General features: G+C 41.1%; 1 protein-coding gene across 1 annotated transcript; it reads left to right on the top strand.

Annotated features, from left to right (window-relative positions):
- The first annotated feature begins 811 nt into the window (after positions 1 to 811).
- ap4m1 (adaptor related protein complex 4 subunit mu 1) lies at positions 812 to 17,343 on the top strand. Its single transcript, XM_084074438.1, has 16 exons — positions 812 to 1,251; positions 1,854 to 1,915; positions 4,988 to 5,073; positions 6,320 to 6,426; positions 6,951 to 7,047; positions 8,615 to 8,725; positions 8,834 to 8,914; positions 9,921 to 9,983; positions 10,262 to 10,328; positions 10,647 to 10,700; positions 11,210 to 11,316; positions 11,736 to 11,827; positions 12,102 to 12,146; positions 12,466 to 12,516; positions 15,511 to 15,628; positions 16,285 to 17,343. The coding sequence occupies exons 2-16, from the start codon at positions 1,858 to 1,860 to the stop codon at positions 16,474 to 16,476; spliced, it is 1,329 nt and encodes a 442-aa protein (XP_083930564.1). The 5' UTR covers positions 812 to 1,251; positions 1,854 to 1,857; the 3' UTR covers positions 16,477 to 17,343.
- Positions 17,344 to 17,437: the final 94 nt, after the last annotated feature.

Raw genomic sequence — 17,437 nt, 5'->3', positions numbered from 1 at the left:
CTGCCTCTGAGATGTAGCGGAGTAGAAGTACTGAAAATTGGAAATACTCCAGTAAAGTAAAGATGCCTCAAAATTGCAGAATGTACATGTACTTAGTTATATACTTACTTTATACCACTGGATTTCAACAAGTCTAGACGCAGCAGATGATCTTGAATTCGTTCATGTTATTAAATGAATACAAAATGTAATAAAAACATGTTTTTTCATAGATAATGTGAACAGTTTAATTAATGTCTGTCTACTCTATCAACTTGGCTTTATTGAATTCCCGCACCATTCCTCTTAGGGGCGCTGTGGGGCTCCCATCATCTTCAATATCTTTCAGTACCAAAGAGCCAGTGTTGCCAGGTCCGCGTATTATAAGCTACTTTGGGCTTGTTTTTCTGTAAAGTCGCTTGTAAATATTTATACAGTCTGTGGTAAATATCAGTAACGGGTTGCGTTTTTTTGGGGGGGGCTTACGGTAATTGTTTCCAAAGTGCAGTTGCTTATTTGGTCTTGTTCCCCAATGTTGTTTAAACCAGTGTTTCTCAAACATTTTCAAGTCACATTAATATGTATGTGTCTTCGGACTCCCCATCTGAAAATATTTTATGCCAGGGACCCCATACAAGATTTGAGTTATTAAAATGTTGTAAAAAAAAAAATCTAATTTTTTCTGATTTTTTCCAAGATTTTTTATTTTTTCTTAATTGCCAACGACGACGTAATATGTTTAAAGGGCGAAGGGGCTCGCTTCTCTTGGGCTTTTCATATATCTGTTTGCTTGTTTCTCTCGCAAAACCTGGCAACGCTGGTCTATTTGTAAACAAAGTTTAGTGAGCTCAATGGAGCTAACAGAACAGAACAGAGCTTTTGGTGCTCTTCTTGCATTTTACTCGTCATGGATTTGTCTTTAAATGTCTTCTTAATAATGCAGATGTGGCTGGCTGGCTATCATTATGGCCATAATAACATGGACTCAGACGAGTAACGAGTAACGTTGCTAGCTTTACCTTTGGGACATATACTTTACAGATATAAGTTCCAGACATTTCCTTGCCTTGGATCAAGAAGACCGTCATGGAGTTCTTTAAACCACAACAGTTGATATAATGCTGAGTTTTGTGTGGTTTGGCAACTCTGCTCATTATTATTGCTGACATGCAGTAACATAGTTTAAAATAAGACGTGTACCCTCTTCATTCATTCAGATTCAGAATCTCATCAGCCAGTTATTCAACACTACGTGTATCTCTTAATAAGCAGGTAAGTAAGTAGTAAGAGTTGTATCTCTTAATTAGTGGTGGAAAAAGTAAAAGTCTGGAATTCAAAATTCAAAATGATCGGTATCACAATATATTTAAAGTACCAAAAGTAAAAGTACTCATTGTGCAGAATGTCCCATTTCTCAAGTTCATTATTATTAAAATTATGATTATGAAAAAAACTTTTGAAAATAGCCGACCTACAAGCTCATAACGCTTGCATCGCGATGCACATGTGAGCTTGTAGATCTGCTATTTTCAATTGCCGAAATATATATAGGGCTGAAGTGGTATTGTGTTTCATAATAATAATCAAAATCTACAAAGTAACTATACAAAGTTTTCATATAATTGTAGTGGAGTAAAAGTACAATATCTTCCTCTAGATCAGGAATAGAAGTAAAAGTACTGAAAATTGGAAATAGTCCAGTAAAGTAAAAATACCCCAAAAATTACAGTACTTGAGTAAATGTACTTCGTTACTTTACACCACTGCTCTTCATAAGCTGAGTCTGAGAACAGCATTGGGCTCAGCTAAAAGTAAGTTATTGTACCCTCTCTCTCTCTCTCTCTCTCTCTCTCTCTCTCTCTCTCTCATCTCAGGAGGATGATCTCACAGGTGTTCATCTTGTCTTCCAAGGGGGACCACCTCATCTACAAAGACTGTATCCTTGCTACTGTACCTTACCGTGTGCCTCTTTTAACCCATTAAGACCTGAGGCCGATTCTAAAAATGTTTTCTAAATCCTAATGCTTTAAAAAATATGTATATATTCAAAGATTTGGAAAAAAAATCACGATTTTTCAAAAATCAGACATGACACTTCGCAATGCATTCTGTGTGGGTCGAGAGCTCGCGCTGAAAGATTGCAGACAACCTTTCGTCACCTTCTTAAACTTTTTTTTTTTACTTTATTTGTTTATTTGGACAGGACAATGCATATTAATGGACGTCACATGGACATAAATACACCGGATTTAGCAAAGATGCTAGTTTTCATCCGCAGTCCTCACAAGAAACATAAAATCAGAAAACAGACAGACGAACAGTGGAATACATTTACATAACATTACATAGGGAACACAGCATAAAAATAAACCTAAAACAAGATCACAAATGGTTGCAGCTTTGGTTTTCAAGCAACCATCTTTGCAGATTGAATTTAAAAGATGGAAATGTAGCACAATCCCTTATACGCAGAGGAAGGCCATTCCATGCTACACAACCCTGTTTTGAGAGGACAGTTTGACCGAATGTTGTTTGCCGGTGCGGCACTTCGCAATCTCCTCACATGGTTGCTCTGGTACTGATTCCCCTATCAGGCTTCCATTTAATGAATTCACTTAGGGGGGGCGGGCACAGACCATGTCGGGTCTTGTATATGACCCCAACCTGTTTGAAAATGTTAAAGTTATCAACGCTAAACAAATTGAGCCTCCGGAGGATGTTACAATGATGATATGAGTGAGGTTTCCTGTCAAACACTTTGAGCACACTCTTGTAGAGCTGTTCTATGGGTTTGAGAATAGTCACGCCTGTGCAAGACCTGTTTGTGAAACAGTATTCAATGTGTGATAGGATCTTACAGTGAAGATACGATCTGGCAGCTCCGCTCAGGAATGGTCTAATTTGTTTAAAATTTTGAAGGTTGAATTTAATCGTATTTGTGACTTTCTTCACATGTTTTTTAAAAGTTAGGGTTGAGTCTAATATGACTCCGAGGTACTTGAACTCTGGGACAAGTTCAAGTTCCTCCCCACTCAGAAACACATTTGAGGACTCCAACACAGCTGAACTAATGGCCTACGTCATTTTTTGAGGAAATTATATTTTTGCCTAAGTCAGCTCCTCATGACACTGGCAACCTCTGGTAAAATCGCCTATCTCCTATTGAATTGGAAAGGATCATGCTGTTCCCTCCCCTTTTAGTATAATGGCCTATCTCCCTAGTGTGACTTGGGCCAAAATAGGCAATTTTTGTTGGCCTAAGTCACATGGTTTTGTGATTTAGGCCCAAAAAAGTCTGGAGTAAATCAGTAAATTATTTGGCTTAAGTCAGGTTTAATCCTATTTAAACCTATTGAAATCTCTTATGTTACATAACTGACAGACAGTGTTATTTTTATGTTAATAGTCATAATTAGTTATAAACATTTTGGGTGAAATGATTAAGAAATATCATATAGTTTTGTTTTGGATCAGTTTTTATTTTTTTCTGAAAAACGTTATAAAAAAATGACTTAGGCCATTAGTTTAAGAAGGTGACGCTATGTAAAACAATCCAAGCTCTCAACATACAGAACTGGGCTATAACTGGGAAGTAGGAGGTATTTGCACATTTCATCATTACAATAGAATGCTTGGATTAATGTGAAATACCAGTGAAGTTCCCCTTTAATTTGGAAGATTTTTGAGAAACAATGCGATTGAGGAAATTCTTAACAATTTTTCTGACGTCCATCTATTTCCCCTTTTATGAACACAAGGAACTTGTGTTACATGACCTGGTGCTGTAACAAGTAACAAGATGATGTGATACTAACCAGCCCACGTGTTGGACAACTTGTACCGTACAGGCCAAATGGAACCTTATGTATAGTGCCAAGGAGAGAATGCATGACCTACATTTTTTGACAGCGGACTATGCATTATAACATATAGAATAGTTATCAATATAAATAGGAACAGGAAGTCCCTTGTGGCTGAGCCTGAGGTGTAGCTGTGTAGAGGTAAAATCATCAGTGTTCATTCATCCATTTGTAGCTCAGAGAGTATAAATGTAATGTGATTTGTAATTGTGGTGGTGAGCACAATGGATATCATTGTGGTCACATTTTGAAATACACCATATGCACTAGCCAGTGGACAGGGTTGCATTGCTCATGGGACGGCCTAACACGCCGTGTAACAACCTATTTGAACAGGAGCACGCACAGGCACATGCATAGATTTAAAACAACTTTAAATTCACACCTTAGGGCACTGTGGCGCAGTCGGTAGCGCTGTCGCCTCACAGCTAGAAGGTCCTGGGTTCGATTCCCACAGGGGACGCTGTGGGCGCTGGGGGCGTGTTCTCTCCTCCGCGTCATCAATGCCCATACCCTAGGTGGGGTTGGCGAAAGGGCCTTTCTGTGTGGAGTTTGCATGTTCTCCCCGTGTTTCCTAGGGTAGGTACCCTCACAAAAACATGCAGTAATCCTGGTCACTATACTGCCTCCCCCTGGCCAGCCGGGGCGCCTGATGGAGGGGAAGGGAACTGGTTTGAATAACGTGTTCCTTCCACGCGCTACGTCCAACCAGGGAAACTCTCCCCTGTCAGGTGACAAGAAGGTCAGTTGGCTCTCATGCATTGAAGGAGGCATGAGCTCGGCCCTGGCCTAGGTTGGCAGAGGGAAGGTAGTGCCCAGGATTATATAGACAATTGGCACTGGGTGTTAAAAATAGGGTTACAAAATCGTGGCATAAAAATTTAAAGGAAACAAAAAAAAAAAAATCACACCTCAACAAAGTTTACAAAGGCTCCCGACGCACGCCAGGTGAATTAACATAGGAATGAGCCTAGATGCATATCAATTGTCCATTGTGTGACCTGTAGTGTAGGTGTTAAGTGACGTGCGCGTGACGTCATTAAAATAGAGTGCGACCACGTTCCAATTCGGCTATTGTATCACACTAATCAATAGTAGTCCCTGCATGGGGAGGTGTTGTTGTAATTTTCCTTAATCTGAACCACCAGTCCGCGGAGAAGCTGGAAATGATGCTGTTAATATTTTCTATGAGAAGGTCACTGCCTTGAGTGGTGACCAACCTCCAGTAGTAATGGTAAATATATGTATGTGTGTGTGTGTGTGTGTGTGTGTGTGTGTGTGTGTGTGTGTGTGTGTGTGTGTGTGTGTGTGTGTGTGTGTGTGTGTGTGTGTGTGTGTGTGTGTGTGTGTGTGTGTGTGTGTGTGTGTGTGTGTGTGTGTGTGTGTGTGGCTTTCTCTTGATGTGTGTTTGTCTTTCCTGACTGACACTGTCCTTGTGTCTGTGTTTTGTCTGTGTCACTGTCCTTGTGCTGTATGCGATTTTGTTGTCTTGTTGCAGCTGCGTGCACGCGTCGGCGTCATTCCTTAATTTCTTTTCAAATCCGAGTGTGTAGTGTCAAGATACCACCGATAGGGTTATTGGGATTATATAAGGAAATAAAGAAAACATATGAAAAAATATCAAGAGTCATATGGATGAATCAGAGTTGTATATATGTTACAGGGAAATTGACATTTCAGGGAAATTGAAAAAGGAGAGCTTGTTTTCACCCCCCCCAGGCAATTCTGTAGAACCAACACTAGAGGGCAATGCAAGCCACACTAGACTAGAACGTCTGTGCAACGTGCATAGACATGAACGTGCACGCGCGCACACACGCTCATGCTTTCAATTTGGTTTATTGAAAGCATGTCTGTTAAGATAATTTTATTGTGTTCTGGCTTTTAACATTTGTTTTAGTTTATCCATGAGACACACGCACAAGTGGATAGTAACCCATGAAAAGATCTATTCTCCCCCTATCGGTTTACAACTCGGACGGCGCTGATTCGACTAGCAGACCATCGGCCGGTCGGCGCGGGCACTCGCGCCTGGGGCCGCTCGGGCGCGCCCCCTCGGCCTCAAGCTCTGCTAAGTCGGCGTGCCTCCATCATGGACAATAACTATTCTCACGTGTGCGTGTGAACGCGTGTTCAGCGTTCCCCTAGCGTAGCTTCCTGGTTGCTATGTGGGGGGAACAACAAAAGCCAGGTCCGCCTCGCATCAAAGCCCCGCCTCGCTCCTCCTCCTCCTCGAGGAGGAGCGCCTCGCGTAAAAAACCCTGTGTCGAAAAGCACCGCCTCGCGCCGAAGCCCCGCGCCTAAAAACTAGCGCTCATTTTTCAATTTCCCTGGGATGCCAATTTCCCTGTGACATATATAATTTTGTATTCAATGTCCACAATTTAAATGTAAAGTTTAGTACTTAATGTATTGTATATAATGTAAATTATGAAGTGGTTTTCTTGAATTCCTAATCTCTATTCTGGTCTATTCAACAGAATCACAAGAATTTACATTTTGTGCACATAAGGCAGGGAGGCCTCTACTGGGTTGCCACCACCACAGTTGAATCCTCCCCGTTCACCATCATTGAGTTCCTGAACAGGTGTGATGCAATACTTCATCAAAGTGCTACAATGTTATCCCCTAGTCCAGTGGTTCTCAACCTGTGGGTCGGGACCAAACATTGCCCAAATTGTTAAATAATAAGAAAGAGGCAAAAAATAGTGAGAATAGACGATCTACAAGCTCACAACGCCTCTCAGTGCGAGCCGAGGCGTTGTGAGCTTGTAGATCTGCTCACAATATATTTATCTGTGGAACCTAGTCAAACAAAATGTAATGCCTCAACTCCTACATTCCAAGTGCTTGTCAGGGTGGGGGGTCCCCAGTTCAAATATGATTATTTTGGGGGGTCACGGCCTGAAAAGGTTGAGAAGTTCTGAGAACCCTTGCCCTATTCTATTGTACGTGCCCTAAGCAAAATGATGATCCAAATAGAACAGCTTGAGCACTGCAAAGAAAACCAGTATCAAGCGGAAACACCTAAACTTACTGTAAATGTGCAAAGGAAGTGTAGTCTGTAAGGTTGACTGTTGCATCATGTATACCATCCTCATTTTCCTCCAGATTAACTGCCCTGATAAAAGACTACTGTGGCAACCTATCGGAGAAGTCAGTGCGAATGAACTTTGCCCTCATCTATGAGCTGTTGGATGAGGTTGTGGTGAGTAGTCCCACATCTAACTGTGCAAACGCATCATACAATATTCCTTTTTTATATAATGAGCGATTTAAGGCAAGCCATTCAATTGGTCAAAACGACACATTCCAGCTATACAATGGCCCGATGTGCTGGTTTACTGAAAAATGGATGTGGTTGCTATATTAAACCCTGAGTTATACTTGCGTGTGATGTCACGCACCGAAATAGGCCGATCTCCAAGCTCACAATGTGGCTCTCTGCAACGTGTTGTGAGCTTGTAGATCGGCTGTATTCGATGCATGACACCGGTGCACAAAGTATAAATCATCACTTCATCCTGTTTACATCTGTGTATAAACTACATTGAAGAAGATTTTACAGATAATATACTTGTATAAAAAGAACAAATACTTTGCTACTGTGGCACGAGTATTGGTATAGAATAGAACTATGTGTCCGCCTGTCAGTGTCTTCCTCACTGTTCACTTTTTGGCCAAGAAATTGCTTCATCTTGCACAATTGCTTCTTATTTTCAGGTCAGTTTCATCTTTTTATTTTATTTTAGACAACATAGTAAAGAGACAGAAAACTGAGGGAAGAGAGATTGGGAAGGACGTGCAACACAATAAGTATCCAGCCAGCCCAGAATCAAACCCGGGTTGTTGCAATTATGGGGCAACATATCTACTAAGCTACAGCTAATCTCTGGCACCGTTGGACCGATCGGCGTGAAACTGTGCACGCACACTCCCTGGAGGCCAGACAGGACCAGTTGCCCAAACTTTTCACATCAACACATTTTTGGCTATTACTCCTACAGAGTTTGTCCAAACATCACGCAAATCGGTACACATTATCTCTATAGACATGGGATCAATACGGATCTGTCTGATTTCTCATATTCCATCCTGATTGGCTAAGATTGGCATCTAAAGTTTGCAGGAGTGGCTTGTTTTGAACAAAATGCCTCAAATCATGAACACAGCGTCCAATTGCCGTGAAACTTTGCACGCACAGTCCCACTAGGCCAAGGAAGAAATGCCAACCTTTTCACATTTTCCTGTTATAGCGCCACCAGGAGGCCGATTTTTGCTTTTATATTAGTCCTACAGATTCTGTCCAAACATCACGCAAATTGGTACTCATTATCTTTATAGTCATGTGATCAAGACTGTCCGATTTTTCATATTCCATTCTGATTGGCTAAGATTGGCATCTAAAGTGTGCATGTCTGTGCAATAACTTCATCAACATTAATCTCTCAACTTCCACAGATTCCACTCACCTCTATAATGACTGAATTCCGAACATTGCTGGCCCACAATAACCTACCTGACCTGGCGGAGACCTGTGCTCCGAGGAGCACTTTTTCTAGTTTTATGTCAAATTAAGATTTCCTGGATAACATTTCCACACTAATTTAGGTTTGAGATAAAAGCATAATCAACTTTCTAACAGATAATGATTGCTTGGCATTTCTCTATATAGATCTATCTTTGTCTGTTTATTTCTCTGTTTCCCACTCTCTGTACTTTCCTGTCTCTCCCCCTTTCTGTATATTCTATTGATTGCTGTCTCTCTCAACCAGGACTACGGCTATATTCAGACCACTTCCACTGACATCCTGAAGAATTTCATCCAAACTGAGGCTGTCTCCTCAAAACCCTTCAGTCTATTTGATCTCAGTAATGTTGGATTGGTAAGCACTAAGCTCTTAATGACAAGTTCTGACAACAATGAAATGCAATAGGGAAACTAATCAATTTGGAGATATTTTGGTAGAACTGGTTTTGTTTTCCTTGTTCAGTTTGGAGCAGACACCCAGCAGAGTAAAGTGGCTCCCAGTGCTGCGGCCACAAGGCCAATCATGTCCAGTCGAGGAGAGCAGGTAGGCCTCCTTAAAAATAAAATCATTCAACTTCTTAGAAGATGTTCCTTGTGATGGAAAGATCTCTGTAATTCTTTTTCTTCTTTCGGCTAATTCCTATCAGCGGATCATCTGCTTCTGTTCTCTGCGTCATCCTCTGTCACTCCAGCCACCTGCATGTCCTCTCTCACCGCATCCATAAACCTCATCTTTGGCCATCCTCTTCTCTTCTTGCCTGGCAGCTCCATCTTCAGCATCCTTCTCCCAATGTACCCCTCATCCTTACTCTGCACATGTCCAAACCATCTCAACCTTGCCTCTCTTGTTTTATCCCCAAACCTTCTAACCTGGGCTAATCATCTCTGATCTTGTCCCTCCTTGTCATTCCTAATGAGAATCGTAGCATCCTCAGTTCTACCACCTCCTGTCTTTTCGTCAGTGCCACCATTTCCAAGCCGTACAGCATGGCTGGTCTCACTACCGTCTTATACATCTTCCCTCTCACTCTTGCTGGGACTCTCCTGTCACAAATCACTCCTGAGTCCTGACACTTTCTTCCATCCATTCCAGTTCTCTCAAGATCTCTGTAATTCTGTTCATTAAAACGATTTGATTTTGAAAATGCAAGTGTTAAATCAAATGTACATAAAACACACCAAAAATAAAGATGCCATTAAATTAGCAAATTGTTGACTAACCTGCATTGTCTAGAGTTGTTCAAATTTACATTTAACGTGTGCAATTGATCCTTTTTGGTATTTCATATTTCATGGTGTCATATAATAATGTCATGGTATCTATGCTACATACTATAATACACCTGTACCGTACTATTGTGCCAAACAATTTGGCTGGCGCTTGGATTTCTTTAGAGTAGACCAGTATCTTGATGGTACAAGTGACGTCCAAGCCTTAATACCCCCCACTGAAGGAATGTTATGTTGTCTTTAGTTATTGGATGCTACCTTTTTCCAGATATTCTTACTCTAGCAATCTAATCCGTCTTTTCTCCCTGCTTTTTTTTCAGGGAGGGAAGAGCGAGATATTTGTTGATGTGATTGAGAGGATGTCTGTTGTCATCGGCTCCAATGTGAGTAGTGTCCCCCTAACAATAACAGTTTGACAAGGGCACATGATTAGAGTCTGAAAGCCTTGCTAGCGGCCCGTAGAAGTGCTGAGCAAGTGTCCTGGAAATTTGGCCATTTTATTTGGAGATATCTTGTGTGCAAGTGGGTGGTGCCAGAGGAAAGACCAAAATTGGTACGGTTCATCCTCCAGGGAGCATGCAGGTGCACAACAAATTAATGCAATCCAGCCTTTCATTACTTTCAGTCTGTACTTGGCTAATGAAGTGTTCTCATTTTGTAGGGCGTTCTAATGAAGTCTGACATTGAGGGCGAGATCAGAGTCAAGTGTTACATGCCAAGCTGTTCTGGTAAGTCTGTGATTCTTTGAATAGATAGGCCAAATGTAAAGGCCTAGCTTGTCCTGATGGTTCCCTCCCTGTTAGTGAGGACTGTCCTTTGACTACATACAGTAATTTGCCCTAATTTCCGTGTTCATCGCAGCATTTAGCCATAACCCTCACCTTAAATTCAACCCAAACCATACTATGAACTCGAACTGACTGCCTAATCATAACATTGCAAGGTCTGAACAAAATGGCTTCATAGTTACTGGTAAATAGTCCTCACATCTGTGCAAACGGACACAGTGTAATTCATTTCTCTCACATGTTGCCTTGTGTTGACAGAGATGCGTATTGGTTTGAATGAGGAGTTCAGCATAGGCAAGTCTCAGCTCAGAGGTGAGTAGAAACATATAAAACTCTCACACAAAGAAACTCACTGTCACACACATCATGCTTTCTGCATCATATAAAGTGGAACTAGAACCAGCTGATGTTACTGGAAAATGGAAAAACAAGACAGAACAGAAGGATTTCTGTTCTTTTATGTTAAGTAACAGCAATTGTAGCAATAGTAGTAATAATAATAATATACAACAGCACGGAAAATATATATAAAAAAGGAATAATAATGCAGTCTGATCAAGTACAAAGGATTTATATTGATTATCTTTTCAACAAAGGACTTATGTTTACTGTGCTTAAATAGCTACCATTCTTTAATTTTGATTCAGTTGTGTGCTATAAGTTGTTTTGTATGAGTCATTTTCAAATCACAGGTATATCATTACTTTAAAACCTTTTCTAATCTCTTCTCTGCTCTCTCCCATTCTTTTGTTTTCCTTCCCTTCCCTTGCCTTTGTCTCCTTACTATTCTCTTCTTTCTCCTCCACCTCCATTTTCCTCAGGCTATGGGGCAGCAGTGCGTGTGGATGAGTGTAGTTTCCACCAGGCTGTCAAACTGGACGAGTTTGACACATACAGGATCCTCAAAATCTGTCCCAGCCAAGGAGAGGTGGTTGCCAAGTTCATTCTCTCTCACATTCTTCTGAATGATATTCTTTCCTTCTGTCTTTCTTTCTTTTTGTCTGTCTGTCTGTCTGTCTGTCTGTCTGTCTGTCTGTCTGTCTGTCTGTCATCCTCTCATCCTCTTTCCCCTGCCAAATCATTCCATTACCCCAGCTACTCTGTCTCTCTCTGGTTTGTCCTGTTGCTGTTGCTTCTCGGTGTCACAAAAACACTTGCAGTAATTACACCTTTCTATACCTCTCTCCACCCACACTTTCTCCATAATTATTGATAATAATATTTGTTTGTATATAAGTGTGTATTTACACTGTTGGCCACTCATTCGGTTTCTCTGACTCACTCAGTCTCTTTGTGCACGTGCCCTCCCTGTTTCTGTCTACCTCTCTCCGTCATGGCTCTACACAGCAAACTGTGATGCAGTATCAGCTGTGTGATGACATGCCCTCAGCTCCTCCCTTCCGCCTCTTCCCCACTATAGAAAGGGACAACGGTGGCAGGTACGTGCTCTTTAACATACTCATAGTCACACAAGCAATGCCGCACCAACATCCCTTGTTCTATGACTCTCCGTTCCTGAAATATAATAATATTATTTGTAATGTAACTGTGACCTTTACCTTTTACCTTCTTCGGGGCAGCGTACTACTCATTTCCACCAAGTTTTGTGAAAATCTACCCATCCGTGCTCTACAAATTAAATATTATCTGGTTGGTTATTATACAATTTCAAGCATTAACTTCATTGCTAAGTAGTTTTTCAACTTTCTATAGATTGCTGATGTATCTGAAGCTGCGCTGTGACCTCCCACCAAAGAGGTCAGTGTTGCACACCAATGCATTACTTAGCTGTCATGTTCTCTAATTAATTTAATGTTGTGGACAAAAAACAAAAAGAGACCAAGGAAGGCACTCTTGTGGAAAATTTTCATTTTGTCATTCTTGCACTGAAGAGCACCTTGTTTGGGATTTTCATCTACCAGAAAGACGTGCTTCTACTTAATTTGTATAGCACATTTAAAAACCAAATTACTGGAATTGAACAATACGAAAAGTAAGAGAGGCACAATCACAATAAGTTGTTTTAAAAATAAATTGATAACATACTGAAAAATATGAAAACAAATTTGTGTTACAGCTCTGCAATCAATGTCTCTGTGACCATCCCAGTTCCCAAAGGGTCATTAAGGTGAGAAAGACGCCCCCCCCCCTTCCTTCATCTTGGATCCTACGTATGTCTAAAGGCACTTCTGCTTACTCACATTATGAGACGCGCATGCCTTCTTACCACTTCCCCCTTTAACACAAACTAATTTCTTTAGCAACAATATGAGAATGTGAGACCACTTGTGAGGAAACAAATCACGCAAAGGTTACAGGAATGGTGTCACACTTAGATCCTGTTTAAAGAAGCCCAATTCTCTGTCTTCTGTCTCTCTGTCTATCAATCTCTCTGTATATGTCTCTCTCTCTGTGTGTGTGTGTCTCTCTCTCTCTCTCTCTCTCTTTCTCTCTCACGCACACGCATGTTTCTATGTCTGTCTCCCCATGTCCTCCACCTCCTATGTTTTACCGTCTCTATTTAGTCCCATCTTCTTATTACCACATCTTCAATTCTACTGTACATTCCCTTACATTCAAAGAATCAGAATCAGAATCAGAATCAGAATCAGGTTTATTGTCACATCACAGGTTTACAAGGTAAAAAAGTGGGTGAAATTCGTTTTTGTACAACACTCCCATCGCAACGTTAAATTCCGTAGAAAGAAGAGTGGGGAGAGAGAAAAAGAAGAGGGGTAGGGGGTTAAGTGGGAAGGAGATCAACAGAGAACAATAGAAGGCCAAAAACAAGTTATCTACATATTTACAAAGTACTTGAGATAAGAGACAAACTAAGGTGCCTGAGCATAGCAGCAATGTATGTATGTATACTGTGCATGATAGTATTCAAAAGTATTCAAAAGTATTCAAAAGTACATTTTCTTTTAATATATTAATGCTTTGCTGTGTTGAAATCAATAACATTTCCCCCAAAATGTTTTGTTTTGTTGTTGTTGAAAACAGCAGATCTACAGGCTCACAATGTGTTGCCGTGTGACACGTTGTGGGCTTGTAGATCATCTATTTTCCCTATGTTTGACTATTATTGAAACCTTTTCTTGCCTTCCCTGGTCTGAGCCTCAAGATGTCTATTGAATATATCCTTGGCATAGCATCCCTTGGGGGACAAATGTGACAATCACAATTTGATTTAAGGTTGTTCTTACTAATTATTGGGGAAAAAATCTACTGTGTGAAATACCCCATTATGCAGCTGATTGCAAAATGATTATTTAATACAAAGAGCTGGTCTTAGTGGGTTTAATCGTTGCTAAGCTGATCTTGGGACAGATCCGGGACAGCTTTCTGTGCATTTTCTAGCCAAGATCTATAGTATTTAGGCTTGACCCTGGCTGTACACTTACCTTTATAGACATGGTGTGTTTATATTCACTAGACCATACCCGGTGAAGGGCGCCCTTCACCATACCCGGTGAAGGGCGCGCGTCCCCTCGTATATATATAAAAATTTGCTATATAAAAGAGCAAAATAGGCTTGCTATTTTCTGTTGCCCTGCAGCAGGCTTGAGTATATTTTTGATGGCATTTTACACCACTAACAACATTAATCAGAGAATCACACGTCTTTGTCACAACTCGTGTTGTGTCTTTTTTAACCAACACAGTACAAAGTACTGGACACACAGATGACACACAGGTCATAGATGACTCAGGTCATAAACCTGGAAATACAGGAAAATAAACATTGTATTACCATATATTCATAGCGCATATATGATTCACAATTAAACGGCAGGTAATGTAGCACAGTCTATCACAGTAGAACCGAAATAGCAGAAAATGACTACAATACCCATGAGGCATTCTGAACCATGAGCCAACAACGCGTCGCCCCAGCTACCATTAAGTTACAGTGTCCAAGTTACAATACACAAAATACACCAAAATAATACTTTTCAATGGACTACTTGGGTAGCACTGATAATATTAACCACAGTAAGGTTCATAAAGTGTGTTGATGAAACGTTTACATTGTTGATTAAGTCACGATGACGACGTTAGCATTAGCGTTAGCCGCATGCTAGCGCCAAACGTCCGTTAGCTTAGCATCACGCTAACGGCTCATAGTAACTTGGTTTGGCTAATAACCATTAATCCCAACTAACGCCAACACAGTAATGGATGTAAACATACACAGACATGCTTTGGACATTATTATCAGGTTGCATGTTGGTGGTATGGGGTTCGTTTGGTTTGGCCTCGTTTTCATAGACCTCGTTGCTTGTTTCTCTCGCGAAACCTGTGGCCATGTTTCCCATTGAACCCGGAAAAAAACCCTACGTCCGCTGCCACTACTGCTCCCGGTTTGGCTACAATGGGAAACATGGCCACAGGCTGACTAAATAAGCGATTTAAACGGGTAGTTTCGCTGGCGACCTAAAATATTATGCAGCCGACCAAACCTTAAACATCCGTGCGGTTTAGAATCTACCATTAGTTTTGGGATACGATGTATACAAAAGGGTAAACAGCGGAGCCTTGGCGGACGTTCGCCCGATCCTGGAAGAGAACGACATAGAACCGTTCTTTATGGAGCTAATGTGCATCGTCGTGTGTGGGGAAACAAATCTGGAGTGTTTACTTTCCACAGCAGAGAGTGGGCGGGGTCTATGGTGTAGAGTCGGTGTTGCCATGTCCGCCGATTGTAAGCGCTTTAGGGCCAATGTTGGTGTTATAGGGTTCGTTTGGTTTGGCCTCGTTTTCATAGACCTCGCTGCTTGTTTCTCTCGCGAAACCTGGCAACAACGCATGCGCAGTTTGATCGGAGACCCAAGACCCCATCCACCCACCCACCCACCGTCAGGTTACTAGAATTATAGTAGGATTATACTGTACATTAGTATGTGTTGTCTGCCTACAGTAATCCTTGCCACACTGTCAGTGATCTCTCTGTAAAACATAGTTATTTTATGTCAGAGTGGTAAAGCGGAAGGCTAGCCTCTCAAAATAATAGCATCATAAAATAGAATGGGGAACCTTGATAGTCTTAACCCCATGTGACACTGACTGTACACTCCTGAGTTAAATGTACACATGTATGTCTTCACCCTCTGTTGTGCAGTCTCTCTCAGGAGCTGAGCAGTCCAGACCAGAGTGCTGAGCTGAGGCCTGAGAGCAAGGCCATCCACTGGGAGATCGCTCGTTTTCCTGGAGGAGCCCAGCTTTCTGCTCTCTTTAAGGTGACTGGCCACTTAGAGACACTTACCACTTCCTTTAAAAAACGCACATATTGTGACATTTTTCCAATGAGTCATCATTTGTTGTCAGTCACAGCTGTCTTTTAGCAGACCACAGTTTAGACACCGAAATTCCTATATGAGCTAATAGCTTTAGCACACTACTGTTGACACTGGACAGGAAAGTAATTACTACAACAATATGATATATACAAATATGATGAAATGTTGGATAATCTTGAATATTATGAAACATTCAGGTAAAGATCCAACTGTCAAAGGTCATATTCCATGAAATAAACCACAGATAATCAACTTTGAAAAGAGGATCCACAACTGTGATAATTAATTAATATGCGGGTCACTCCTCTCTCTCTCACTCTCTCTCCCCCTCTCCATCTCTTCCTCCTGCTCTGCTTTCATGTGGACATTTGATGTGTTGAAATGCTTGCAGAATGTATCAAACAATCCACAGATAACATCAACCACAGAGGAGCAAGGGCTGTTGATGACATATTGATAATTTGTCCGATAATTAATTGCTATGCAAATAACAATTTTCTCTCTCTCTCGCTCTCTCTCTCTCTCTCTCTCTCTCCTTCTCTCTCTCTCTCTCTGTGTGTTTCTCTCTCCCTGCCTTCCTCTCTGCTTTCTTTCAGCTGGAAGTCCCTGGTCTCAGCTCTGCTTCTATGCTGGAAGTGGGTCCAGTCAGTCTGAGCTTTGAGCTGCCGAAGTACACATGCACAGGACTACAAATCCGATTCCTCCGCCTGTCGCCCATACAGCCGAGCCCCTCACAGCGCTGGGTCCGTTACGTGACCCATTCTGATTCTTACACCATCCGCATATGACCCACCACAACCTTAAAGAGGATAACAAAATCCCCACTCACACACCCCGTTATTTATAATAGCCTACATTTTAAGCCCAGTCCACAGACTCAACACCAATGGTTCGCGATGCAACAAAACCATTACAATACGTTGCAGAGAGAAATTGCAGGCCTGAATTTCCCCGTTGCAGGTCGGTGCCGCTTTGGGATTCTGTTACAAGTGGTAGCAAGTTGCAACTCGGTGCATCGCGAATCATTGGTGTGGACTGGGCTTTACTTGTCTTTCTATAAGGCAGGAAAAAATAGAAGGCGTGTTTCTATACATTGAATGAAACCATGTAGCTTCAAAAAGTAAGTAATTTGTCTGGGACGAAGAAAATGTTTCTTATTTAAACCCAAGGGTCATGAAACCCTCCCAACATATTGATGGCTATCTACACATACAGCCAAAATTGCCACTACTTGTTCTTTTGTTTGTTTGCAGCATTTGCAAAACAGCATTTGCATGTGTCCTACGATATGCATATGCCTTGCAAAACCACCTTTTCAGCCCTCTGAGGACTACATGTTAACCAGTATGACTGCAACCCCCTGTTTCCTCATACATATTTTTGTTTGCTAATCTTCCCAATACTAATATGATAATACATTTTTCAATAAATAATTTCATTTTAAAACACGTCTGTATGCCAGGCAACTCCACAAGAACATTGTAGCGAGACACAATGTGAAGTCTAAACAAAGAACAATAAATGTGCTGAACTTATTTTTGGTGACATTGTTAACAGATATTTATAGAAATCTGCCATTGTTTAATATTACTGGAACAGCTGGATTACTTTTAAGCAATTAAGGATTGCAATTTATAAATTGATGTCAACACTGACTTTTTCTGTATTGTTTTTGATTTTATTAGATCAATATTGGCATATATATATATGTATTTATTTATTCATTATGGTGCCCAGAGGTCTCAGTTG

Source organism: Gymnoscopelus microlampas (genome assembly GCF_963454915.1).
Source record: "Gymnoscopelus microlampas genome assembly, chromosome: 12".
NCBI classification, from domain to species: domain Eukaryota; kingdom Metazoa; phylum Chordata; class Actinopteri; order Myctophiformes; family Myctophidae; genus Gymnoscopelus; species Gymnoscopelus microlampas.
Note: the sequence above shows the minus strand (reverse complement) of the source record. Positions and strands in the feature narration are given on the sequence as shown.

What these genes read in the sequence shown, in the direction of transcription:
- ap4m1 (XM_084074438.1), top strand. Translation starts at nt 1,858, where the DNA reads ATGATCTCACAGGTGTTCATCTTGTCTTCCAAGGGGGACCACCTCATC. An exon ending in AGCTGTTGGATGAGGTTGTG is followed by an intron (nt 7,048 to 8,614) that starts GTGAGTAGTCCC and finishes TCTCTCAACCAG; the next exon opens with GACTACGGCTATATTCAGAC. An exon ending in TGTGACCTCCCACCAAAGAG is followed by an intron (nt 12,147 to 12,465) that starts GTCAGTGTTGCA and finishes TTTGTGTTACAG; the next exon opens with CTCTGCAATCAATGTCTCTG.